This window comes from Sapajus apella, unplaced genomic scaffold (genome assembly GCF_009761245.1).
Source record: "Sapajus apella isolate SASKATOON/1434 unplaced genomic scaffold, GSC_monkey_1.0 scaffold41, whole genome shotgun sequence".
NCBI lineage: Eukaryota > Metazoa > Chordata > Mammalia > Primates > Cebidae > Sapajus > Sapajus apella.
In genome coordinates this window covers 17,859,423-17,880,146 of record NW_022436981.1, presented here as the reverse complement: position 1 = coordinate 17,880,146, position 20,724 = coordinate 17,859,423, and the positions used below count along the sequence as shown (strand labels likewise).

The 20,724-nt window shown below is 36.0% G+C and overlaps 1 protein-coding gene and 1 long non-coding RNA gene across 6 annotated transcripts in view; both read right to left on the bottom strand.

Annotated features, from left to right (window-relative positions):
* The window catches only part of PHF3 (PHD finger protein 3), an 84,991-nt gene that overhangs the window by 15,362 nt on the left and 48,905 nt on the right, over window positions 1–20,724 (bottom strand). For all 5 annotated transcript variants that reach the window (XM_032299842.1, XM_032299841.1, XM_032299845.1 and 2 more), the window contains 7 exons: window positions 13,963–14,269; window positions 10,944–11,127; window positions 7,531–7,672; window positions 7,290–7,446; window positions 5,273–5,389; window positions 3,155–3,286; window positions 2,114–2,249 (listed from right to left, as the gene is read on the bottom strand). In XM_032299842.1, the coding sequence (XP_032155733.1) occupies window positions 2,114–2,249; window positions 3,155–3,286; window positions 5,273–5,389; window positions 7,290–7,446; window positions 7,531–7,672; window positions 10,944–11,127; window positions 13,963–14,269 (1,175 nt within the window). The remainder of the gene's footprint in view (window positions 1–2,113; window positions 2,250–3,154; window positions 3,287–5,272; window positions 5,390–7,289; window positions 7,447–7,530; window positions 7,673–10,943; window positions 11,128–13,962; window positions 14,270–20,724) is intronic.
* Window positions 15,238–16,758, bottom strand: LOC116565903. Its single transcript, XR_004275647.1, has 2 exons — window positions 16,492–16,758; window positions 15,238–16,448 (listed from the first exon to the last, which is right to left on the bottom strand). It is a non-coding gene; the product is annotated as an uncharacterized LOC116565903 (long non-coding RNA).

Here is a 20,724-nt window from a genome sequence, read left to right as displayed (position 1 = left end):
ATGTGGCACTAGACAAGGATGCCCCCTCTCACCACTCCTACTCAACATAGTATTGGAAGTTCTAGCCAGAGCAATCAGGCAAGAAAAATAAACAGTATTCAAATAGGAAAGGAGGAAGTCAAATTGTCTCTATTTGCAGACGACATAATTGTATATCTAGAAGACTCCATCATCTCAGCCCAAAATCTCCTGAAACTGATAAGCAACTTCAGCAAAATCTCAGGATACAAAATCAATGTGCAAAAAACACAAGCATTCCTATACACCAATAACAGAGCCAAATCAAGAACGAACTGCCATTCACAATTGCTACAAAGAGAATAAAATACCTACGAATACAACTAACAAGGTATGTAAAGGACCTCTTCAAGGACAACTACAAACCACTGCTCAACGAAATGAGAGAGGACACAAACAGATGGAGAAACATTCCATGCTCATGGTTTGGAGGAATCAGTATCGTCAAAATGGCCATACTTGCCAAAGTAATTTACAGATTCAAGGCTATCCCCATCAAGCTATCCATGACCTTCTTCACAGAACTGGAAAAAAAACACCTTAAACTTTATATGGAACCAAAAAAGAGCTCGCATAGCCAAGTCAATTCTAAGCAAAAAGAACAAAGCTGGAGGCATCATACTACAGGACTTCAAACTATGTTACAAGGCCACAGTAATGAAAACAGCATGGTACTGGTACCAAAACAGAGATATAGACCAATGGAACAGAACAGAGGCCTCGGAGGCAATGCCACACATCTACAACCATCGGATCTTTGACAAACCTGACAAAAACGAGCAAAGGGGAAAGGATTCCCTGTTTAACAAATGGTGTTGGGAAAACTGGCTAGCGATGTGCCACTGGACCCCTTCCTGATACCTTACACTAAAATTAACTCCAGATGGATTAAAGACTTAAACATAAGACCTAACACCATAAAAACTCTAGAAGAAAATCTAGGCAAAACGATTCAGGACATAGGCATAGGCAAGGACAAGGACTTCATGACCAAAAACACCAAAAGCATTGGTAACAAAAGACAAAATAGATAAATGGGACCTAATCAAACTCCACAGCTTCTGCATAGCAAAAGAAACAGTCATTAGAGTGAATTGGCAACCAACAGAATGGGAAAAAATTTTTGTAATCTACCCATCTGACAAAGGGCTGATATCCAGAATCTACAAAGAAGTAAAACAGATTTCCAAGAAAAAAACAAGCCCATTCAAAAGTGGGCAAAGGATATCAACAGACACTTTACAAAAGAAGACATATATGAGGCCAACAAACATATGAAAAAAATGCTCATTATCACTGGTCATTAGAGAAATGCAAATCAAAACTACTCTGAGATACCATCTCACTCCAGTTAGAATGGCAATCATCGAAAAATCTGGAGACAACAGATGCTGGAGAGGATGTGGAGAAACAGGAACACTTTTACACTTGTTGGTGGGAGTGTCAATTAATTCAACTATTGTGGAAGACAGTGTGGTGATTCCTCAAGGACATAGAAAAAGAAATTCCATTTGACCTGGCAATCCCATTACTGGGTATATAGCCAAAGGATTATAAATCGTTCTGCTCTAAGGACACATGCACACGTATGTTCACTGCAGCACTGTTTACAATAGCAAAGACCTGGAACCAACCCAAATGCCCATCGATGATAGGCTGGACAGGGAAAATCTGGCACATATACGCCATGGAATACTATGCAGCCATAAAAAATGATGAGTTTGTGTCCTTTGTAGGGACATGGATGAACCTGGAAACCATCATTCTCAGCAAACTGATACAAGAACAGAAAACACCACATGTTCTCACTCATACAAGAAACCTGAAGATTTTCCAGAAATCTCTAGATATTAAAAAATGCAAGCAGAATGTTTAAAAAAAAAATTCTTGTCATCTGACTCCGGCAAGAAGAGTTTTTAAACTATACCTCAACCCAGAACACCAGTCACACAGAAGTGCTACTGCTCAAAGACTGAGTGAGTACCTTACCACCAATATTGGGAAAACAAAACCTACTTAAATTACATATACTAGCATATAAGTATCCTCCTTTGATAATGAATGCAAAATTATAGCAAGAAAAACTTATAATTACCAATGCAAATTTTGCAGTTGAGATCAAAGAGATGCTGTCTGTGTTGACTAGTGGTATCTTTAGACATGGAGTCGACCTCCTCTTTTTGTTTTTCAGATCCTTCTGGTTTCTCCAATGACTTATTGGCAGTTGGTTCCTAACATAAGTGAAAGTAAAAATTAGTTTTAGATGAAAAAATTTGGCTTCAATTATCAAAGTCCAATTATATTTTTCATTTATATTTTTCTAAAATGAAATTGTTCCACTGATAGTTAAAAAAAAAACCTATTTCTTAAGAAAATGAATGCTGGCTTTTAACTGTGGCTTAGAATAGAAGAAAATTTTACACATTCCACATTCTTCAAGGCTTCTCTAATAAGACTTTGAATTATTATTAAGACTTTATTTCTTCACTGATTTTTCAAAATAAGAAAAGCTATGCCACCTATCAAATGACAATCTGCCTAAGAAGCATTTACAGATTTCTAAGCCTACTAAAAAATTCACTAAGTCAGGCCATGCACAATTGGCTCACACATGTAATCCCAGCACTTTGGGACGCTGAGGTGGGCAGGTCACGTGAGGTCAGGAGCTTGAGACCAGCCTGGCCAACATGGTGAAACTCTCTCTCCACTAAAAATATAAAAATTAGCAGGGTGTGTTGACACATGCCTATAATCCCAACTACTTGGGAGGCAGGGGTGGGAGCATCACTCGAACCTGGGAGGTGGAGGTTGCATTGAGCAGAGATTGCTCCACTGCAGTCCAGTCTGGGCAACAAAGTAAGACACTATCCCCACCAAAAATAAAAAGAAATTCACTGTATCAGAGCACTCCAGGAATCTACATTTTAATGTGTTTAACAGGTACCTATAACGCAATCTGCACACTAAGAGAAACATTACTCAACGCTCAAAAATGCCACTAAACCAACAAAATAAGCCACTTTAAAATGGATGCATATTTTTAAAATTATTTTCTCTACTTTAAAAGCATTGGGAGAAAAAATGTTTTCTGAATCTTCATGATTTGAGCTATAAAACATGGCATATCTATCCTTACCTGAATCTCCATGGCTGCTTCCTGTTCTTTCATTGGGGCATCACTCTCAATTTCTATTTCACCTTTATGAGTTATTTTGGTGATTGGTCGTCGTTCCACTTCTCTCTGCTCTTTCTCAATCATTTCTATGGTCTAACAGAAAATACTTTTTAAAAATATTACATTTAAAGTATGTATTTCCAAATGTACACCTTAAATAATGATAAGAGCTTACCTAAAAATAAATGAATCATCACAGATGACTTTTAATCTTCAGGTAATGTCTGATATAACAAACATATTCTGAGTACTTTTATAAGCCAGAGACAGTTTTAAGTACTGGGGTTGTAAGAATGAGACCCCATACATCAACCGTGAGAAGTTCACATGTACATTTATAACAGGAGGCAACTGAAGTCCAAAGTAATTTACAAAGTGGTGAAACATACTATTTATATTTGAAATCTGTTTGCCAATTTCGTACTTTTTAGCAGCAGCCACAGGGAAATACAAACTATCTTGTTCCTAAATTCCTCAATTGATGTTCTAATATTCCCCACAATAGAAGTTTATTCAAATGACCAATCTGACAGTCCTTTACTAGTTGTCTCCTGAATAAGCCTGATTAGTGACCCTGAAAATTCAGTTGAACAAACCTAGCAACAAAACACAAAATTTAAGCAAGTATAACAAGACTAGCATAAAGGTAGCTAGGAATAGAAGGGTATAGATGGGACTGCCTTTGCCAAGTATAAATCATCCTTTAAAGAAAAATCAGGTGCATGGCCTTTAGAAAGAACAAGCTGGCATTTTCTGATGCAGATGATACTTGCAGCCACAGTTTCAAAGCAGAAGAGAGGCATGCGCATATTTGAGATATGGAGGAAAAGAAAGGGAGATGATATTATTTTCAAAACATAACAGGAGGAGAAATTACACAGGATGAAGGTAAAGGAATGTATGAAGAAGTATGATATGTCAAATCAAGGCCTCTAGATGAGCTTCAAACTAGATCTGGCATACGTCTATATGGAGGATTAGTGCCTCAGATGTAAGTATTACGAACAAAAATATCAGGTATCTTCTAGAATAAAGGGCTAATATTCTGATGCCATTGCAATAAAAAAAAAAAGGATAATATGGCTATCTCACTGTCACAATAGCACTAAGTAACATACTTTTCATATAATTTTTAAAGGTACTTTAAGTATCTTTTTCACAATCTCCAAACAAAAACTCTTGCTATCTCTGAGTTTCAGAATTTTTAAATTCAAAAATGCAATATGGTGCACATTCTCTGTATTACATAACACTCCAGTTAGGTCTGAGACAGCACCACATAATCAAATATACAATATTTCTGTGAATATGAACATTCATACAAGGCAATTAAGGTCAGGCTTTATCAATAAATTAGTTATGCGAAAATTATTTTTCAGAGCTTTTGGCATTTGAGGTAAACCTGTACACATTTTTATTCTGACTTAATTCACCTGGCTCTACAAATTACCAATATTCAAAATACCTTCAAACTGGGCTGCTGAAAACTACAGATGTGATTATGGAAAGATGTTAATTCTTCTCCCATTCTTATTTACATACTATAATATAACACAAGGTAATTCTGTAACCTGGTAACTGGAGAAAGTGAGAAAAAAAAACTGGCAAGATTAAGGAAACCACAGAATTTAAGAACTAGAGGAATGAAGAGTAACTAAAAGAAACATGTAGGCCAGGTGTGGTGGCTCATGCCTGTAATCCCAACACTTTGGGAGGCCAAGGTGGGCGGATCACAAGGTCAGGAGATGGAGACCATCCTGGCCAACATGGTGAAATCCCATCTCTACTACAAATACAAACATTAGCTGGGCATGGTGGCACATGCCTATAATCCCAGCTACTCAGGAGACTGAAACAGAAGAATCACTTGAACTTGGGAGGTGGAGGTTGCAGTGAGCCAAGATCGTGCCATCCAGCCTGGTAACAGTGCTAGACTCCATCTCCCAAAAAAAAAGAAGCATTTAACAGAAAGTCTGTTTATTGCGCAGTCTGTGTTGAATTTAACTCTGTATAGTTTTTATCCTATGGCTGAAAAATACAGATTTTGATAGTCAAATGCATATTTATCAATAATCTTACATGTCTGTTTTCTCTTCGTCTCCAAGCAGCTAACTCCTTAGAAGCTAGTTCTTCTGGACTCATTCTTATCAGATGATCAGGGGTTACTTCTCCTTTCAGTACTTTTTTAAATAATATCTGAAAGGATTTTAAAATAGGAATAGAAGGGGAGACAAACATTTAAAAGAGTGGTTACTACACAGAAACTTATAATAAAGATGTAATTTTTGAAGCTTAATTTACAAATATTTAATAATTTATATATTACCTACTACATAGAGATTAAATGACAGCTTGTGTTCTAGGAATTTATCTAAGGCAGCAAAACACACATTTCATATAAAAATCAACATATATGGAGAAGCATGTACAGTAGAGCTGTATTACCTATCCAAAAATTGTATTAAGTCTACCAGGGACACAATCTAACCATAATAATAATCAATCTACAGTATAGCAAGGTACTGCATCAAAGAGCTTTATTCAATGTAATGCCTTCATAGTTTTAAGATTTTACATATTTAAATACTGACAGGCTTGGAGGAAACTGCAGAGCAAAGAACCAACTGCAAGAAAAAAACCTGAGGGAAATAAATCTTCATTTAATTACTGAAGAAAAGTTTCAATTATGTAACTCTAGAAACATCGGATCCCCCAGACCATAATGGCAGAATGTACAATGTATATTTTTATGTCTCTGTTAGTATACGTCAAGAAAATACCTTAAATCACATATTTGTATAAATAGCCTTATACAAATTTGTATTAATTGTGTGAAAACCTTTTATGCAAAAAGGTTGCTCTAATTACATTCTGTTACCTAGAGTCATCTATAGTAAAAAACTGCTGACGGACCTAGCTAAATGTCACACACAAGACATCAGTCATGTTCTTAACTTTTAAAATGTTCGCTGGCGTTGACTTTGTACTTTTGCTTATTGTACTTATCAGAGACCTACTTTTGGCGTTGAGACCTTACAATGACACTGACACACACACACACACACACACACACGCACACACATCAGAACACGCACAGATGTCAGATTTCCTCTGTCCCAAACAAGAAATCCCAAGAAAAAATTAGGGGTTTAATTAACATTTACTCCACTGCTAAAAGATACTTGGAACTAAAGTCATATTTAAGACTACGCATCAGCACATGCACAGAGTTCAGATTTCTTCTGTCCCAAACAAGAAATCCCAAGAAAAAACTAGCGGTTTAATTAACATTTACTCTATTGCTAAAAGATACTTGGCACTGAAGTCATATTTAAGACTATCTTTAGGACAAAAGTTATGTATTTTCTTAATAAATTACATTTAGATAAAAACAATTTAAAAGCATTTTCACTCTATTTTCAGATGTAAGTACAAAACAGCTCTATTTCCAGATTTAACAAAAAAACAGTGTTACAAATTTTAGCTTAAAAGTTTCCGGGCCAGGCGTGGTGGCTCAAGCCTGTAATCCCAGCACTTTGGGAGGCCGAGGCAGGTGGATCACGAGGTCAAGAGATCGAGACCATCCTGGTCAACATGGTGAAACCCCGTCTCTACTAAAAATACAAAAAATTAGCTGGGCATGGTGGTGCGTGCCTGTAATCCCAGCTACTCAGGAGGCTGAGGCAGGAGAATTGCCTGAACCCAGGAGGCGGAGGTTGCGGTGAGCCGAGATCGCGCCATTGCACTCTAGCCTGGGTAACAAGAGTGAAACTCCGTCTCAAAAAAAAAAAAAAAAAAAAGTTTCTGAAGGATACATATGAACTTTTTAATAAACTGGATTATATAAAGGACAGTAAAAGAAAAAACCATACAAATCAGGTTAAGACATGTTTAGCATTTCAGTAGACTAAACGGTTAATGCTATCAGTTAGTATGCATAATTCTTAGTTCAGTACCAAAAAGACTATTAAAATTATATGTTCTACATCAAATGAAACTCTGATCTCCAATTAATAAATAACAGATCTGTTGTATTACCACCTGAGATATGTATTCAGGAAAGCTGGAAGCATAAACATGAACAAAGCATACTTACATTGTTTTTAGGATCTTTCAAATTGAACATTAAACTTCTATATTTGTTCTTATATTTAGCATCTGTGTCCCGAAAAAAAGAGTAAAGCTCTTTCTCAATTTTTGTGGCAACTTTTGATGCCTTTTCCTCTGGTACCTTCAAATTTGAGTCTGTAAGTCTTAAAATTAGAACAATTCAATTATTTTTCAAATACATAAAGCATAATTATTAAATCTTCTATAATAATAATAATATATGTTACCTCTTCATAAGAATGTCTTTGAGAGAGTGTCTGACACTTTGCCTGATCTGATCTGCAGAAGGCTTGGAAGCAGAAGCAGGAGGATGTACATTAACTCCTTTTTCAACTTTCTTCTTTTTCGTGTCTTGCTTCTCATGAGTACCTAATTTAAATAAATATCACAACTCATTACATTGCTTTTAAAAATATCTTTCCTTTTTAATGCATAAGTTTATAAACAAAACTGATTAAAAGTCGCTATTTAGAAATAAGATCAGAACCCACGGTCCATGCTGAAATATTCCTGACACTGAAATTCTAATTAAAATTAAAATGAATAGTGACTAAAAACTGGTCCTACTCTTTCCTCAACTTAGATAATGGCTTTCAGAGCTAGTTACGTTTCCACATATATGTATACTAACTTTTAAAAACCTATTTAGAAATTTTGATCTGAACTTATTAGGCGCAGAAAATAAACCAATACCACAAAACGGATGAATCTCTTCTGGTTTTGTTTGTGCTTAATATTAATCATTTGAATGTTAAGCTTTTCAAATTATTTTTATTCTATCATTACTAATTCCCACGCATCTCCAAAATCTCAATGCCAAACATCCCACTGCTCTGACTTATTATACCAGCACAATTTATTCTAGAATCTCCTAATTCCAACAATTCTTAAATCTATCATTTTACTATCTTCATGTATTCACTTTTCTACATTATAAACTTAGATTAGATAGTCCAATACCATCAGCAGCCCCTGTATACTTAATACCTTTATTTTCTCTCCTTTAATCTTCTGTGTTGGCAAAACCACAACTCTGCTGAAAGCCAACTTTTATCCTAATACGCAACAAACAGCTGAAGACAACGGGAGAAAAATAAGCACTGGTACTGATAGACATCATTTCAAACTTATAACAAGTTTTAAGTAGGTACCTCACATTTTGCCCTAATCCTATTAACTTTTTCTAATAAATTTGCTCTTCCACTTTTTAAGATAGCTATTTCATACTTTTTATCCTCTCATCTCAAACCAACAATACCTCCTTCTCAACTACAACCTTTTTGATTTGCTCTTCATATTTCACCGAGAAAATGGAAAAATGTCAGCTATCACGTTTTCCCATTACCAAATCCAACCTATCTGCATCAGTTCTTCCTCTTACCACATAAAGTCTTCCCTACTATACAGTGGCTGAGCTGTCCCTTTCTATGATAAATTCCTCCCTCCACGTGAAGTGAATCCCATCCCCTCATCTCTTCCTGAGTTTCACATCTATACTATCACCTTTCTCCTACATCATCATCATCATCATCATCCTCTCTCTCTCTCTATTGGATCATTCCCATTAGTCTTTCAGACATGCTATAATATCTTCTTTTAAAAAAAAATTCACATCCACTTCTAGCTACTAGAGTATTTGTTTCTTTCAACAGCAAAATTCCTTGAAAGAGTTATCTGTAATCAGTATCTCCAGGTCCTCACTCTTCCATTCATTCCTAAGCCACTACAACTGGCTTTTGTCCCTACTGCTCCACCAAAACCGTTCTAGTTGAGGTCACCAATGATTTCCATTTTGCTAAGTCATAGACTTCACAATCTTGTGTTTATCTTATTAGATGTCCAGACATCATTTGGTCATTCCTTTCTTCTTGAAACTTCACCTAGCTTCCAGAACACCAGTCTCAGTTCTCCCCTGTCCTTACAGGCCACCCATAAGTTTCCTTTGCTCTATATCCTCTTCTCTCCCCAACTCTTAAATGCTGATGGCCAGGATCAGTGGCTCACCCCGTAATCCCAGCACTTTGAGAGGCCAAAGCAGGAAAAATCACTTGAAGGCCAGGAGTTTGAGACCAGCCTGGCCAATATAGTGAGACACCATCTCTACAAAAAATCAAAAAATTAGTCGGGTGTGGTGGTGCACACCTGTAGTCCCAGCCACTCAGGAGGTTGAGGCAAGAAGATAGCTCGAGCCCAGGAGCTCAAGGCTGTAATGAGCTGTTAACTGCACTACTGCACCCAAGCCTGGTGACAGAGCAAGACCCTATCATAAAAATAATAAAATAAAAGTAAATGCTGGTGCTCCCCAAGGGCTCTGCTTCTGTCCCTTCATTATCAAACTCTCTGTAGCTATTTACCTCTAAGCTCATGATTTTAAATACAGGTTGAGTATCCCCTTACCTGAAATGCTTGGGAACAGAGTATTTTCAATTTTGGGTTTTTTCAAATTTTGTAATATTTGCGTTGTACTTACCAGTGAAGCATCCCAAATCAGAAAATCTGAAATCTACAATGCTCCAACAAGCATTGTCTTTGACCATCATGCTAGCATTCAAGTTTCAGATTTTAGATTTACAGATTTGGGATATTTTACCTGTACTAACTGCTATGCACTAGTAAATCCCAAATTTATATACCAACCTCCAAAGTCTTCTAATAGGCTCTAGACTCATCAGCCAAAGATTTACTCAAAACATTTCCACCTGGACTTCTAACAGGAATCTCACAAAGACCAAAATATAATTTTTCATTTTTCCTCTCCAAACCTTTTTCTCTTTTCTCAGACTCTCTTTCCTTTACCAACCTATATCTAATCTATCAACAAGTTCTGTCAACTCTATTATAAAACTTACCTGAATCTGACCACTACTCACTACCTTCACTGTGTTTCTGTTCCAAGCTACCACCATTTCTTTCCTAGGCTATTGCTATAGACTAATGAATCTACTCTCTTTCTCTCCTGCCCTCCTACAATCCAAATGGTACAGAGCAACCAGAGTTCTCCCTTGTACAAAACCCTCTAAAGGTTTCCCACAACATTCAGAACAAAATATAAACTCTGCCATAATCCCAAAGGTCCTATATGTTCTCTGACCTCATGTTCTAACACTATTCTATCCCTCATGAATTATCTTCTAACCACTCTACAGTAGCTGTCTTTCCTGCTCCTCAAACGTCACGCTTGTTTCTACCACAAAGCCTTAAGATTTGATGCGTCCCTTACCTAGTATCTCCTCCAAAAATCTTTGCATCCCTCCATTTCCCACCTCACAAGTTACCTCCTCCATTCCATCTAAAACAGAAGTCCCAATTACTCAATCCAGTTGTGACTATCTATCCCATGACTCCACTTTTTCTTCACAAACTGTAAAATAACATGGAATTTTCTTACTTACAAACTTACTGCCTTCCTCCATTAGTATTTAAGTGCCATGAGAAGAGGGGTCTTACCTTAATTTTACTAGTGCTTCCCCAGAATTTAGAGCAACAGTTTTTATTTACAAGTAAGGCCAATCACATTACCTATTTTTACTGCCATTAAAATGTTAAATTTGTAAAAACTCCCTAAGTATACTAATTAATTGTATATTAAATAAGCTATATATATATATTAGTATATAATTATTTCTGTTAATCTCACTACCTGGTTTTGAAGCTTTTTCTCCTGTGCAAATAACAGTTGTAGGCTCTTTTGGTATTTTTTCACTTTTCTCTTCTGAGGATCTCCGAGGTAAAACTGGTTGTCCCATCTTACGAAGAGGAGCTAGCTGCCATTTTTTAATTTCGTTATCTCTATAGTCTGATGAATTTCTGCCTTCACCAGACTCCTGAAAAATAGTACTTAATTCATTAGAATGAAAACCACTAAACGATCTTTAAATATAAGGTAAGCCTCAATAGTATGTGGATAAAAAAAAAATCAGACCTAATATTACAACCTATTAATATAGCAAACATAGTCCATTCTTTGGCCCAGTTAAGTGTTTAAATGTTTTGTAAGATGTACAAAAATAACTCTTGATTATTAGTAAAATGAGATTCACTCTTTCATTCAAAATCTATTCTGCACCTACTGTGCATAGAACACATAATAGCTTATAAAGCGGAAACAAAGATCTAGAGATCATGCTCCCAATACCGTTAGTAGAAAGAAAATTAAAAATAAGGTAGTAAGAATTCTCTTATTTGGCTGTGGATATGGAAAAAGGAAAAGGAAATTGTGAAGAAACAAGTATCTATATTTTTCAGTGTATTTCTAAAACAAATGAAATTAAGTTCACTAACAGTAAGTGTATCAATTTAAGTTCTCAGTGTGCCTAATGACAATTTTAATTCCCTTGAGGTAAAATAAACCCTCAGAGTACCTGACACTCTGGTTCTAGTTACAATCCACCAAGAATTACTAGTAAAACTGGAATTCTGAGACACTTGGGAGACAGTAATCACATCCTGCTAATGTGCCTAAAAGACAGGGAGAGGAATGCCATATAGACAGATATATCATCAGGTTTTAAAACAGGGTACAATCAAAATAGTGATTTTTCTCTAGACTAAGAATCCTCTATTTTTTTTTTTTGTTTTTTGCCTCTGCAACTAGACATTCCTGAGAGTAGGAACATGCTTCAATATTATACACCCAAGGCAGGCAGTGCTATGCCATACAACAGAAACTCAATAAACAGTTCAACATAAAAATCCAAGGATAAGAAAAGCAGATTTCATAAACTAACATCAGACAAGTCCAAATAAGAGTCAACAGTTCACAACAAGAAAAGGAGGTAGTGATCACTTGGATGGTACATGCATTTGCAGAATCAGACTTACCTCAGTTTCTTTTCTGATACAGACTGGATAGAGGGCTTTCTCAAAATATTAACAATTGTTAATGTTTGTTTATTTGTTTATTTATTTATGAGACAGAGTTTCACTCTTGCCCAGGCTGGAGTGAAGTAGCACGATCTCGACTGACTGTAACCTCCGCCCCCTGGGCTCAAGCAGTTCTCCTGCCTCAACCCCCCAGAGTAGCTGGGATTATAGGCGCCGCCACTACACCTGGCTAATTTTTGAATTTTTATTAGAGATAGGGTTTCACCATGTTGGCCAGGCTGGTCTCAAACTTCTGACCTCAAGCGATCTACCCGTCCCCGCCTCCCAAAGTGCTAGGGTTACAGATGTGAGCCACCATGCCCAGCCTTTATAATCTTTTTAAGCAAGACAGAGACAACTTAGCTACTGGACAATACAATTAGCTATACTTTTAAATGGCCAAGAAGTTGTACATAGAGGTGATTATTAATGCTAGTTAATAATAAATAGAAGTTTTCCAAAGACATGCTATAACCTGTTCTCACTGTGGCTCAGATCCATATTATCAATTACTTTGATGATCACATCAACAAAGTAATAACATGTATCAAAGGGACAGAATCTGATTCTCAAAAAGTCTTGAGAGACAAAAAATATTCGATGCCACAAGGATACGGCAAACTGGAACTTAATCCAGGTTTGTCATACAAGGAATGCCTGAAAGAAATGGATTTGTAAATAATAGACAAGATTCTGGAGAACACATGCTCATGCTCTTCAACCTAAATTAACGTCCATACCATGTTGTACAGAAATTAGTTTTAACAAGGAGGCTTTAATTCAGGGATGCAAACTTCAGCTCAAACTGATGAACTTTCTAACAAATAGAGGTGCTTAAAGATGAAGATGTATCCCTTTGCAACGGATTTCAAAGAGAAACTAGAGAATCACTTCCTAGAAATGTTGTAGGGCATATTAATAAATCAAAATGGTTGGACTAAAAGATTTCCAAAGTCCCAACTCTAAAATTCATGTTCTTTGTATTTTGGATTATACTTGCCTACTCACATACATTTGTTGCCACTGTGTTTCCTTTCTAGAAGTATTCAAGAATAACAAATTAATGATTAAAAAATTAATAGGTAATAAAAAGGTGTACAATGAGTCAAGGAAATTTAATAAGATAAAATGCTGTGTCCTTTATACATTTCTCCTATTAAAGCCGAAATATCTTGAAATTTCTATTTAGAAAATACTTTCAGAAAGTAGTCAAAAAATAATCCCAAATTATCAAAACGCTAGTAGATATTTATGAATTGAAAAGCTTTAAAAAAAAAAAAAAACTTAGCAAGCTAGTGGTCCATTGTGGGGAGCTAGGGGAGGGGCAGTGGAAAGGAGGGTGGAGAGGGATAATGTGGGGAGAAATGTCAGGTACAGGTGATGGGAAGATGGAGGCAGCAAACCACCTTGCCATGAATGTACCTACCCAACAATCTTGCATGATCTGCACATGTACCCCAGAAAATAAAGTACAATAAAAAAAAATTAGCAAGCATAATTTACACTTAAACCCACAAGATTGACACACACCCTAAAACAGAAAATTCAAGTACCAAACTAGAGGCTAGAAATAGCATGAGTGACTACAAGAGATAAGACATGCATATTCTAAAAGTCACTAACTGGTTTCACCAAGATTGCCAAAAAATTTAAATAAAAACCTATTCACTTTTATGGAAAAATAAATTTTTAAATGTAAAAGAACATTAAAACTTCTAATGAGAAATTTCAAAATTAATGCAGTCAGTCCATACTAAAAGCTCTTAAACAAAATAATGCATTAATGAAGCGCTCACCCGTTTTAAAATTTTGACCTTGTGCTTCACTGTATCATCTATATATTTGGTTCTATCATTTGTTGTGTGTTTTGATAATCCAAGCTTTTCACACTCCATTGTTTTATCTTCACTATGGACTTCAACTGTAGCTTGGCTTTCCAAAATATCTGGATCTAATGCTTCAGTCTTTTTGTCTTCTTCAGCACAACACTTTACACAGACATATTCTTTGTCTTCCTCGCCCATTTGTTGTGCTTGAGAAAGACTTAACCCAACACAATCACCATGAAACCAGTCATCACATCTCCCACAGCCAACCATAAACCTGGAAAATAAAACACCAAAAAACTTTGATACCTTTTTTTAAGAGGAAAATCAGTATCAAAAATAAGGCTAAAATAAATTTTCAATATTTGATTTTCTGAAACTTTGCATGTTTTCTAACTCTATCCATTCCATAAGTTCAACATACACCAAGTTTTCAAAATAACATTCTATTAAAGTGATACCTTTTAAGACCTCAAATATTTCCTTTCTGGTATGAATGAGAAAATGCTAGCGGAGGGAGGGAACAATAAACCGAAGAATAGACAACTAGCCTTTGTCAGTCTAGAATAGTATAAACAACAACAAAGTATAGACTAACAATGTATTTCCCCATTGAGACGGGTTATAAGATCTCAGTAATATTTCATCAGACAATCCATCAAAGTTACAGCTACCTCATCACAGACTTGAAATCATAAATAAAATTGGGAATAATTATCCAACAAATCATTTTAAATAAAAGATAATAGCAACAAAAACAGAACTCAAAAACTAACAAGATGGCACCTCTCAAACTGTGTATTAACCACCTTAACTAGGTAACCTCAAAACATTCTGGTCATGGTGTCACACTGACTTACCTAAAGAATCTTTTACTGTACTGTGAAGTTCAAAGGACTTCCCTACTAATGACCACGTGTTTTAAACTTGTTTTCCCAAATAAAGATCAATATCCTAACATAAAAATGTTACTATTTGGTATGGATTCAATCTCCAGTCTCCCTATAAAAGTTTTCCCATCATCTTTTAGCTAAGTAGTAACTTCACTAGCCAACAGGAAAAGGGATGTGAGATTTATGACTCTGAAAGAGCTTCTATCTTCCCACTTAAAAAGGAGTATCAATAACAACTTTTGAAAATAATGGCAAATGAGATATACACAGCAATTTAATTTACGTGCTTTTTAACCCTTGTTAGGAAAGCTGCAATGCTAAAACAATCATCCTTAACTTTTGTCTTTTTTTCCTTCTCCAGGCTAGCAAGTTACAATACACTTGGACTTAGAAAAATTTAGGAATGTACTTTAATAATCTAAAGACTGTGCTACTGATTTTAATAATAGTGACACTACCAATAGTGCCAAACTCCTTTCAAAAAGCTGTAGTCCGAGAGAGGATACTGAAGGTAATACACTGGATGATAAAGCCAACTTAAAATATATCAGAGGTCCTATTTTAATGTTACAACTGTAAAAACTGCAACGGTGAGTTATAATCCTTACAGTGTTTTTAAAAACTCTTGCCAGACACCTTATTCCTCAGTAGCAGCACTTCCTTTTCGACTTCCTCAGGTGCCTATTGTGTACAAAACCACTGCTATGCTGGGAGACTTGACTTCATGACATCTGTAATTTACCATTCTTTATCCTTGCCGGTAATGCCTGTGCTAGCTTTATCAGGTTAAGTGCTCATCTTCCTAGGGATTCATTTGGTTTGAAAAAATAATATAGAATATTTGGGGTTGACAAGAAAGAAAACTTTCATATGTGACATACATTTGCAAGGCAGAAATAATTCCTCCAGGTTTGAGATTTTTGATAGGCCCATAATGATACAGATATTCTAGCAAAAGGGGAATAAAGTTTTAAATGCAGGTGTTTGAAAGTTCTTCCACTTCAGGTTGCAAAGTCAAAATATTAAAGATGATTATTTGTAATGAGCATTGCAGCTTTCCTAATAGGTTAACTGCTATTTCTTGAAAGCAACCGTCTAACGTGAATACTTCTGAAATACTGAAGGAAAGCTAATTATTTCCCTTTACTTCCACAATCAAAGGTATATTAAGATTTCTTCAAAGCAAGTTTGGGAGTTTCAGTGAGACATGACTTAAAAACCCACAGTACAAATCATGTTCTTATCCCAAATCCAAACCTAAAGGTCAAAATATAACACATATTAAGGAATTTTCAATTTTTATTTGACAACCAGGAAAGAGCCATTTGAGGATCATAAACTTTATTAAGCAACTATTTCAATAAGCCTCATTTCCAGTTTACTTTGGCAATGTCTTATTCAAACTTGAGAGGTTATAAAAAGTAAAACTCTAGTGCCATCTACAGATGTACCTTAATAGATTATATTTTAGATTAAAAAGTTACATAAAATTTTCTGAGAAATCAAGAAAAAAATGATCTTGACAAAAATTTCCACATCCTAGAGATAGATTTACTTTTTATACTCCAAATATACTCCATATACACTTTTTATACTCCATATATACTCCAAAAATGTATATATGGATCACTTTGAGGTCTAAAACATGGAAGTAACGAACCACTATACTCCAGCCTGACAGAGCAAGACACCATCTCAAAAAAGAAAAAAAATTACTGTCTTTAGGATATGTATAGAAGCTGCTTATGGTCAACTTTTTTTTAAAAAGATGGCCTATCGGCTGGGCGCGGTGGCTCACGCCTGTAATCCCAGCACTTTGGGAGGCCGAGGCGGGCGGATCACAAGCTCAAGAGATCGAGACCATCCTGGTCAACATGGTGAAACCCCGTCTCTACTAAAAATACAAAAAATTAGCTGGGCATGGTGGCGCGTGCCTGTAATCCCAGCTACTTGGGAGGCTGAGGCAGGAGAATTGCCTGAACCCAGGAGGCGGAGGTTGCGGTGAGCTGAGATCGCGCCATTGCACTCCAGCCTGGGTAACATGAGCGAAACTCCGTCTCAGAAAAAAAAAAAAAAAGAAAAGAAAAAAAGATGGCCTATCACATAAAAAGATTATATTTTCTTTCCTTTTCATGCTATTGCTCTACTTTACAAACATGGGAAGGTAGGAAGCATGGAGTAACAGAGGGAGTTGCTAGAGTGGCTGTAGCTAACAATTGCTCTACCATTTTCTGCCCCATCCTTAACTTTCTAATTACCAAGAGGAAATAAGAAAAAGGCTACAGCCTAGATGTTAAATCTTTTACAACAAAATTAATGTTGTGTAGAGTTCGGCTGTGGATCAATTAACTGGACCAAGTCAGTATGAATCATGTAATTAGAAGAGTTATTAGCAGTATTTACGTTGTCTTTCCCTACTGTGACATGTTCACATACAAAATTAAAAATAAAAAATTAAACTAGATCTACTAAAAAGAATTAAAAACTATTATCATTTTAGCATGAGCAAAATTTTAAAGGTTTTCAAAGTAAACTACAGACATAACATTGAGAACTCCTCTCTTAACAAATTCATTACAAATTAATTAACTTCATAGGAATTCCAAGATGGGCCTCCAGTTCTGGTGTTCCCTTAAACAGACAAGGAGGGGGAGGGGAAGGAGGGAAGGGGGAGAGGAAGAGGGGGGGAGGGGGGGAGGGGGAGAGGGGCAGAGGGGGAGAGGGGCAGAGGGGGAGAGGGGGAGAGGGGGAGAGGAGGAGAGGAGGAGAGGGAGAGCGCGAGCACAAACACACACATACACGTACTAGCTATTCTAAGATGAAAGAATTCTATTTCACATAAATATTAAATCATTTCTGTTACTAACAATCTAATCTGGGGAGAAAAATAGAATCAAATGTTCTATAAGAAAATTTCTTCTCAGAAGTTTTGTTTGAAAGCTATAAATCCATTTTCTAAGTTTGTTTGTTTTTTAAATATTATCTGATATACTAATCTTCTACAATTGGGGCCAAGAAAGTATAATGCAAACTAAAAACTCAAGCATCTTTTGGAGACGTAGAAAAACAGAAACCACAAGATAGATAATAAGAAAAAAACTAAGATTTCCTCCTTACAAAATGCCAACTGGCTTATGTTTAAAACAAGTTCAAAAGCCACATTAACTTAAAAAATCAGAGGATTAAATAATCTAGTCTTTAAAATCATGTACTTTTGGTATAAGGCTGAATCAGGAAGATAAATAAATGGAAGTAATCAAAACCTAGCATGATATGTTGATTCTTTAAGAGTCTATTGTCTTTAGGATAAGTATAGAAGTTGCTTATGGACAGAATCACATCTGGGCATGACATAAATAGCAATATTACAAAATATAATTTCCACCTGGGAGCACACACAAGGAAGCTAACTTCAGCTGCAATATGCAAAATGACAGAGTTAATACAGTCTTTACAGAAGCAAAGCTGCTGTAAAAAAAATTTACTAGAAAATACGTTATATTAACAGCTTTCAACATATCTAGCACATGAAATCAAAGGATCGAAATTATTTCAAAACATGCACTTTCTAATAAGGATTTAAATTCTTACATAAGGATTAAAACAGGAAAATTACATGCTGCATGACACGTGCATTTTTTGAGTAAAGGAAATGTATATAAGCACAACATATCAAAGCAATAGGATCATAGTAGTAGTGAAGGCTAGTTAACACGTACAAAAAACAAGCAGTGGCTCGTGCCTGTAATCCAAGCACTTTAAAAGGCTGAGGTGGGCGGATCACCTGAGGTCAGGAGTTCAAGACCAGCCTGGCCAAAATGGTGAAACCCCGTCTCTACAAAAAGAAAATATAAAAACTATCCAGGCTTGGTGGCCCTTGCCTGTAATCCCAGCTACTTAGGAGGCTGAGGCAGGAGAATCACTTTAACTCAGGAGGTGGAGGTTGCAATGAGTCGAGATGGCACCACTGCACTCCAGCCTGGGCAACAGAGTGAGACTTAGTCTCAAACGAAAAAAGAAAAAAAAATAATTACATAGCCTATTAAAGAATCGAAAAGGATGCTTCCAAAATGGTTTCCAATGTTAATATATATTATTCAGATCAATTAGAGAATATGAATCCAAAATCCCTATGCACCTAACATTCCGTAACTCTAGATTATTCTATACAGTAGATCCGGAAGGTGGCAGAAGATAAACAACAACAAAGGGACTAACACCTACTCTTCAATTTAGGAAAATTAACTATTAAACGTTGGTGATGCAAGAGTTATCATTAAAAAGTCTGGGGAAACTCCTGAAGACTAGACTGGAAGTTTATCTACAAAGTAAGTTACATTACAACTTACTAATATGGCTTCCAACTCTATGCCAAAGTTTCATTCTAGAAATTCATTTACTTAAGGCTCCTATTCCATCTCTGTCCACATGACAGTATGGTAATTGAAAGATTCCGGCAGAGAGAAAAAGGCTGGTCTAAAGGAACACTTAAAAGCACACCTCACTCTTAATTCTTTTTGGCCTGAAAACAGCAGGCTCACTTTAGAACATTTCACTAAGGCATTTTATTTAGTTAATTAGTTTTGGGGAGACAGAGTCTCACTTTTTCAGGCAGCTGGAGTGCAGTGGCTCAATCTCAGCTCACTGCAACCTCCACTTCCCAGTTTCAAGTGATTCTTATGCCTCAGTCTCCCAAGTAGCTGGAATTCCAGTCATGCACAAGCATGCCCGGCTAACTTCTGTATTTTTGGTAAAGCCAGGGTTTCATTAAGTTGGCCAGGTTGGCCTCGAACTCCTGACCTCAAGTGATCTGCTCACAGCCCACCTCGGCCTCCCAAAGTACTGGGATTACAGGTGTGCACCACCGCGCCCAGCAGAGTAAGGCATTTTAAATTAAAAACCATATAATTAAAAGCATGTATGAGCGAATGTAGCACTGTGACATCTTTTAAAAACTGGAATATATTGTTATAAACTAACCCTTAACACTAAAAATAGGCCATGGGCGAGATCATAAATGAAGAAATATACTTTGACATAAAACTTAATGTTACACAATAGCCCCAACATCTCCTTTCCAAGCTCCCCAATCACCTTACCACCACCAAAATAATGTTACAACATACTTTACTAAATTGTCCCTCCCTAAAGAGTTTCACTTTTATGTAGTAAGATAGTACTGCAGAAAATCACTCTAACACACACTTTCATGAATAAAGATACTATATTCTTATACAGTATAAAAATTATGATGTTCTTTTATCGTATCAGCGTTGATAGAAGTTCCAACAGCAATATGAACACTTGAACACGATAATCTCGTAGCTGCCAACTCCACTTCATCTCTTGCTTTCCTTTTCTTAAAAAGCTAGCAAAAAAACACATTGGGGATTGGGGGGGTGCAGTGTCATAAAACTACAAATCACTGAATACTAAAAAGAATGATGAATATTAGTGCTAAAATCATCTCTAAAATTTTAAAAGATTAGAATTCACAAAAAATTATTGAAAACATTAAAAAAAAAAAAAGAAATATACGTTTTCACTCTACTCCGTGTTACATATAAAATTCACCTGGGTAATTTAACAATTGTTTAGCTACCAAATTTCACTGTAAGCTAAAGTTTGATGGTTTTGAAATGGTGGTATTAAGTCTTTAATGTGTTTCACTTTAAGAAAAAAAACTTAAAAATTTCCATTATGACCTTCATAGTTTATTACCAGTTCTTCTCACACTGAAGAAATAATATATAACTTACAGACCCAAGGCAGCATAACAAGTTTCTAATTACCAGAAAGTATTTGGCTTTTTTCCCACATGCCGTGGTTATATTAAACA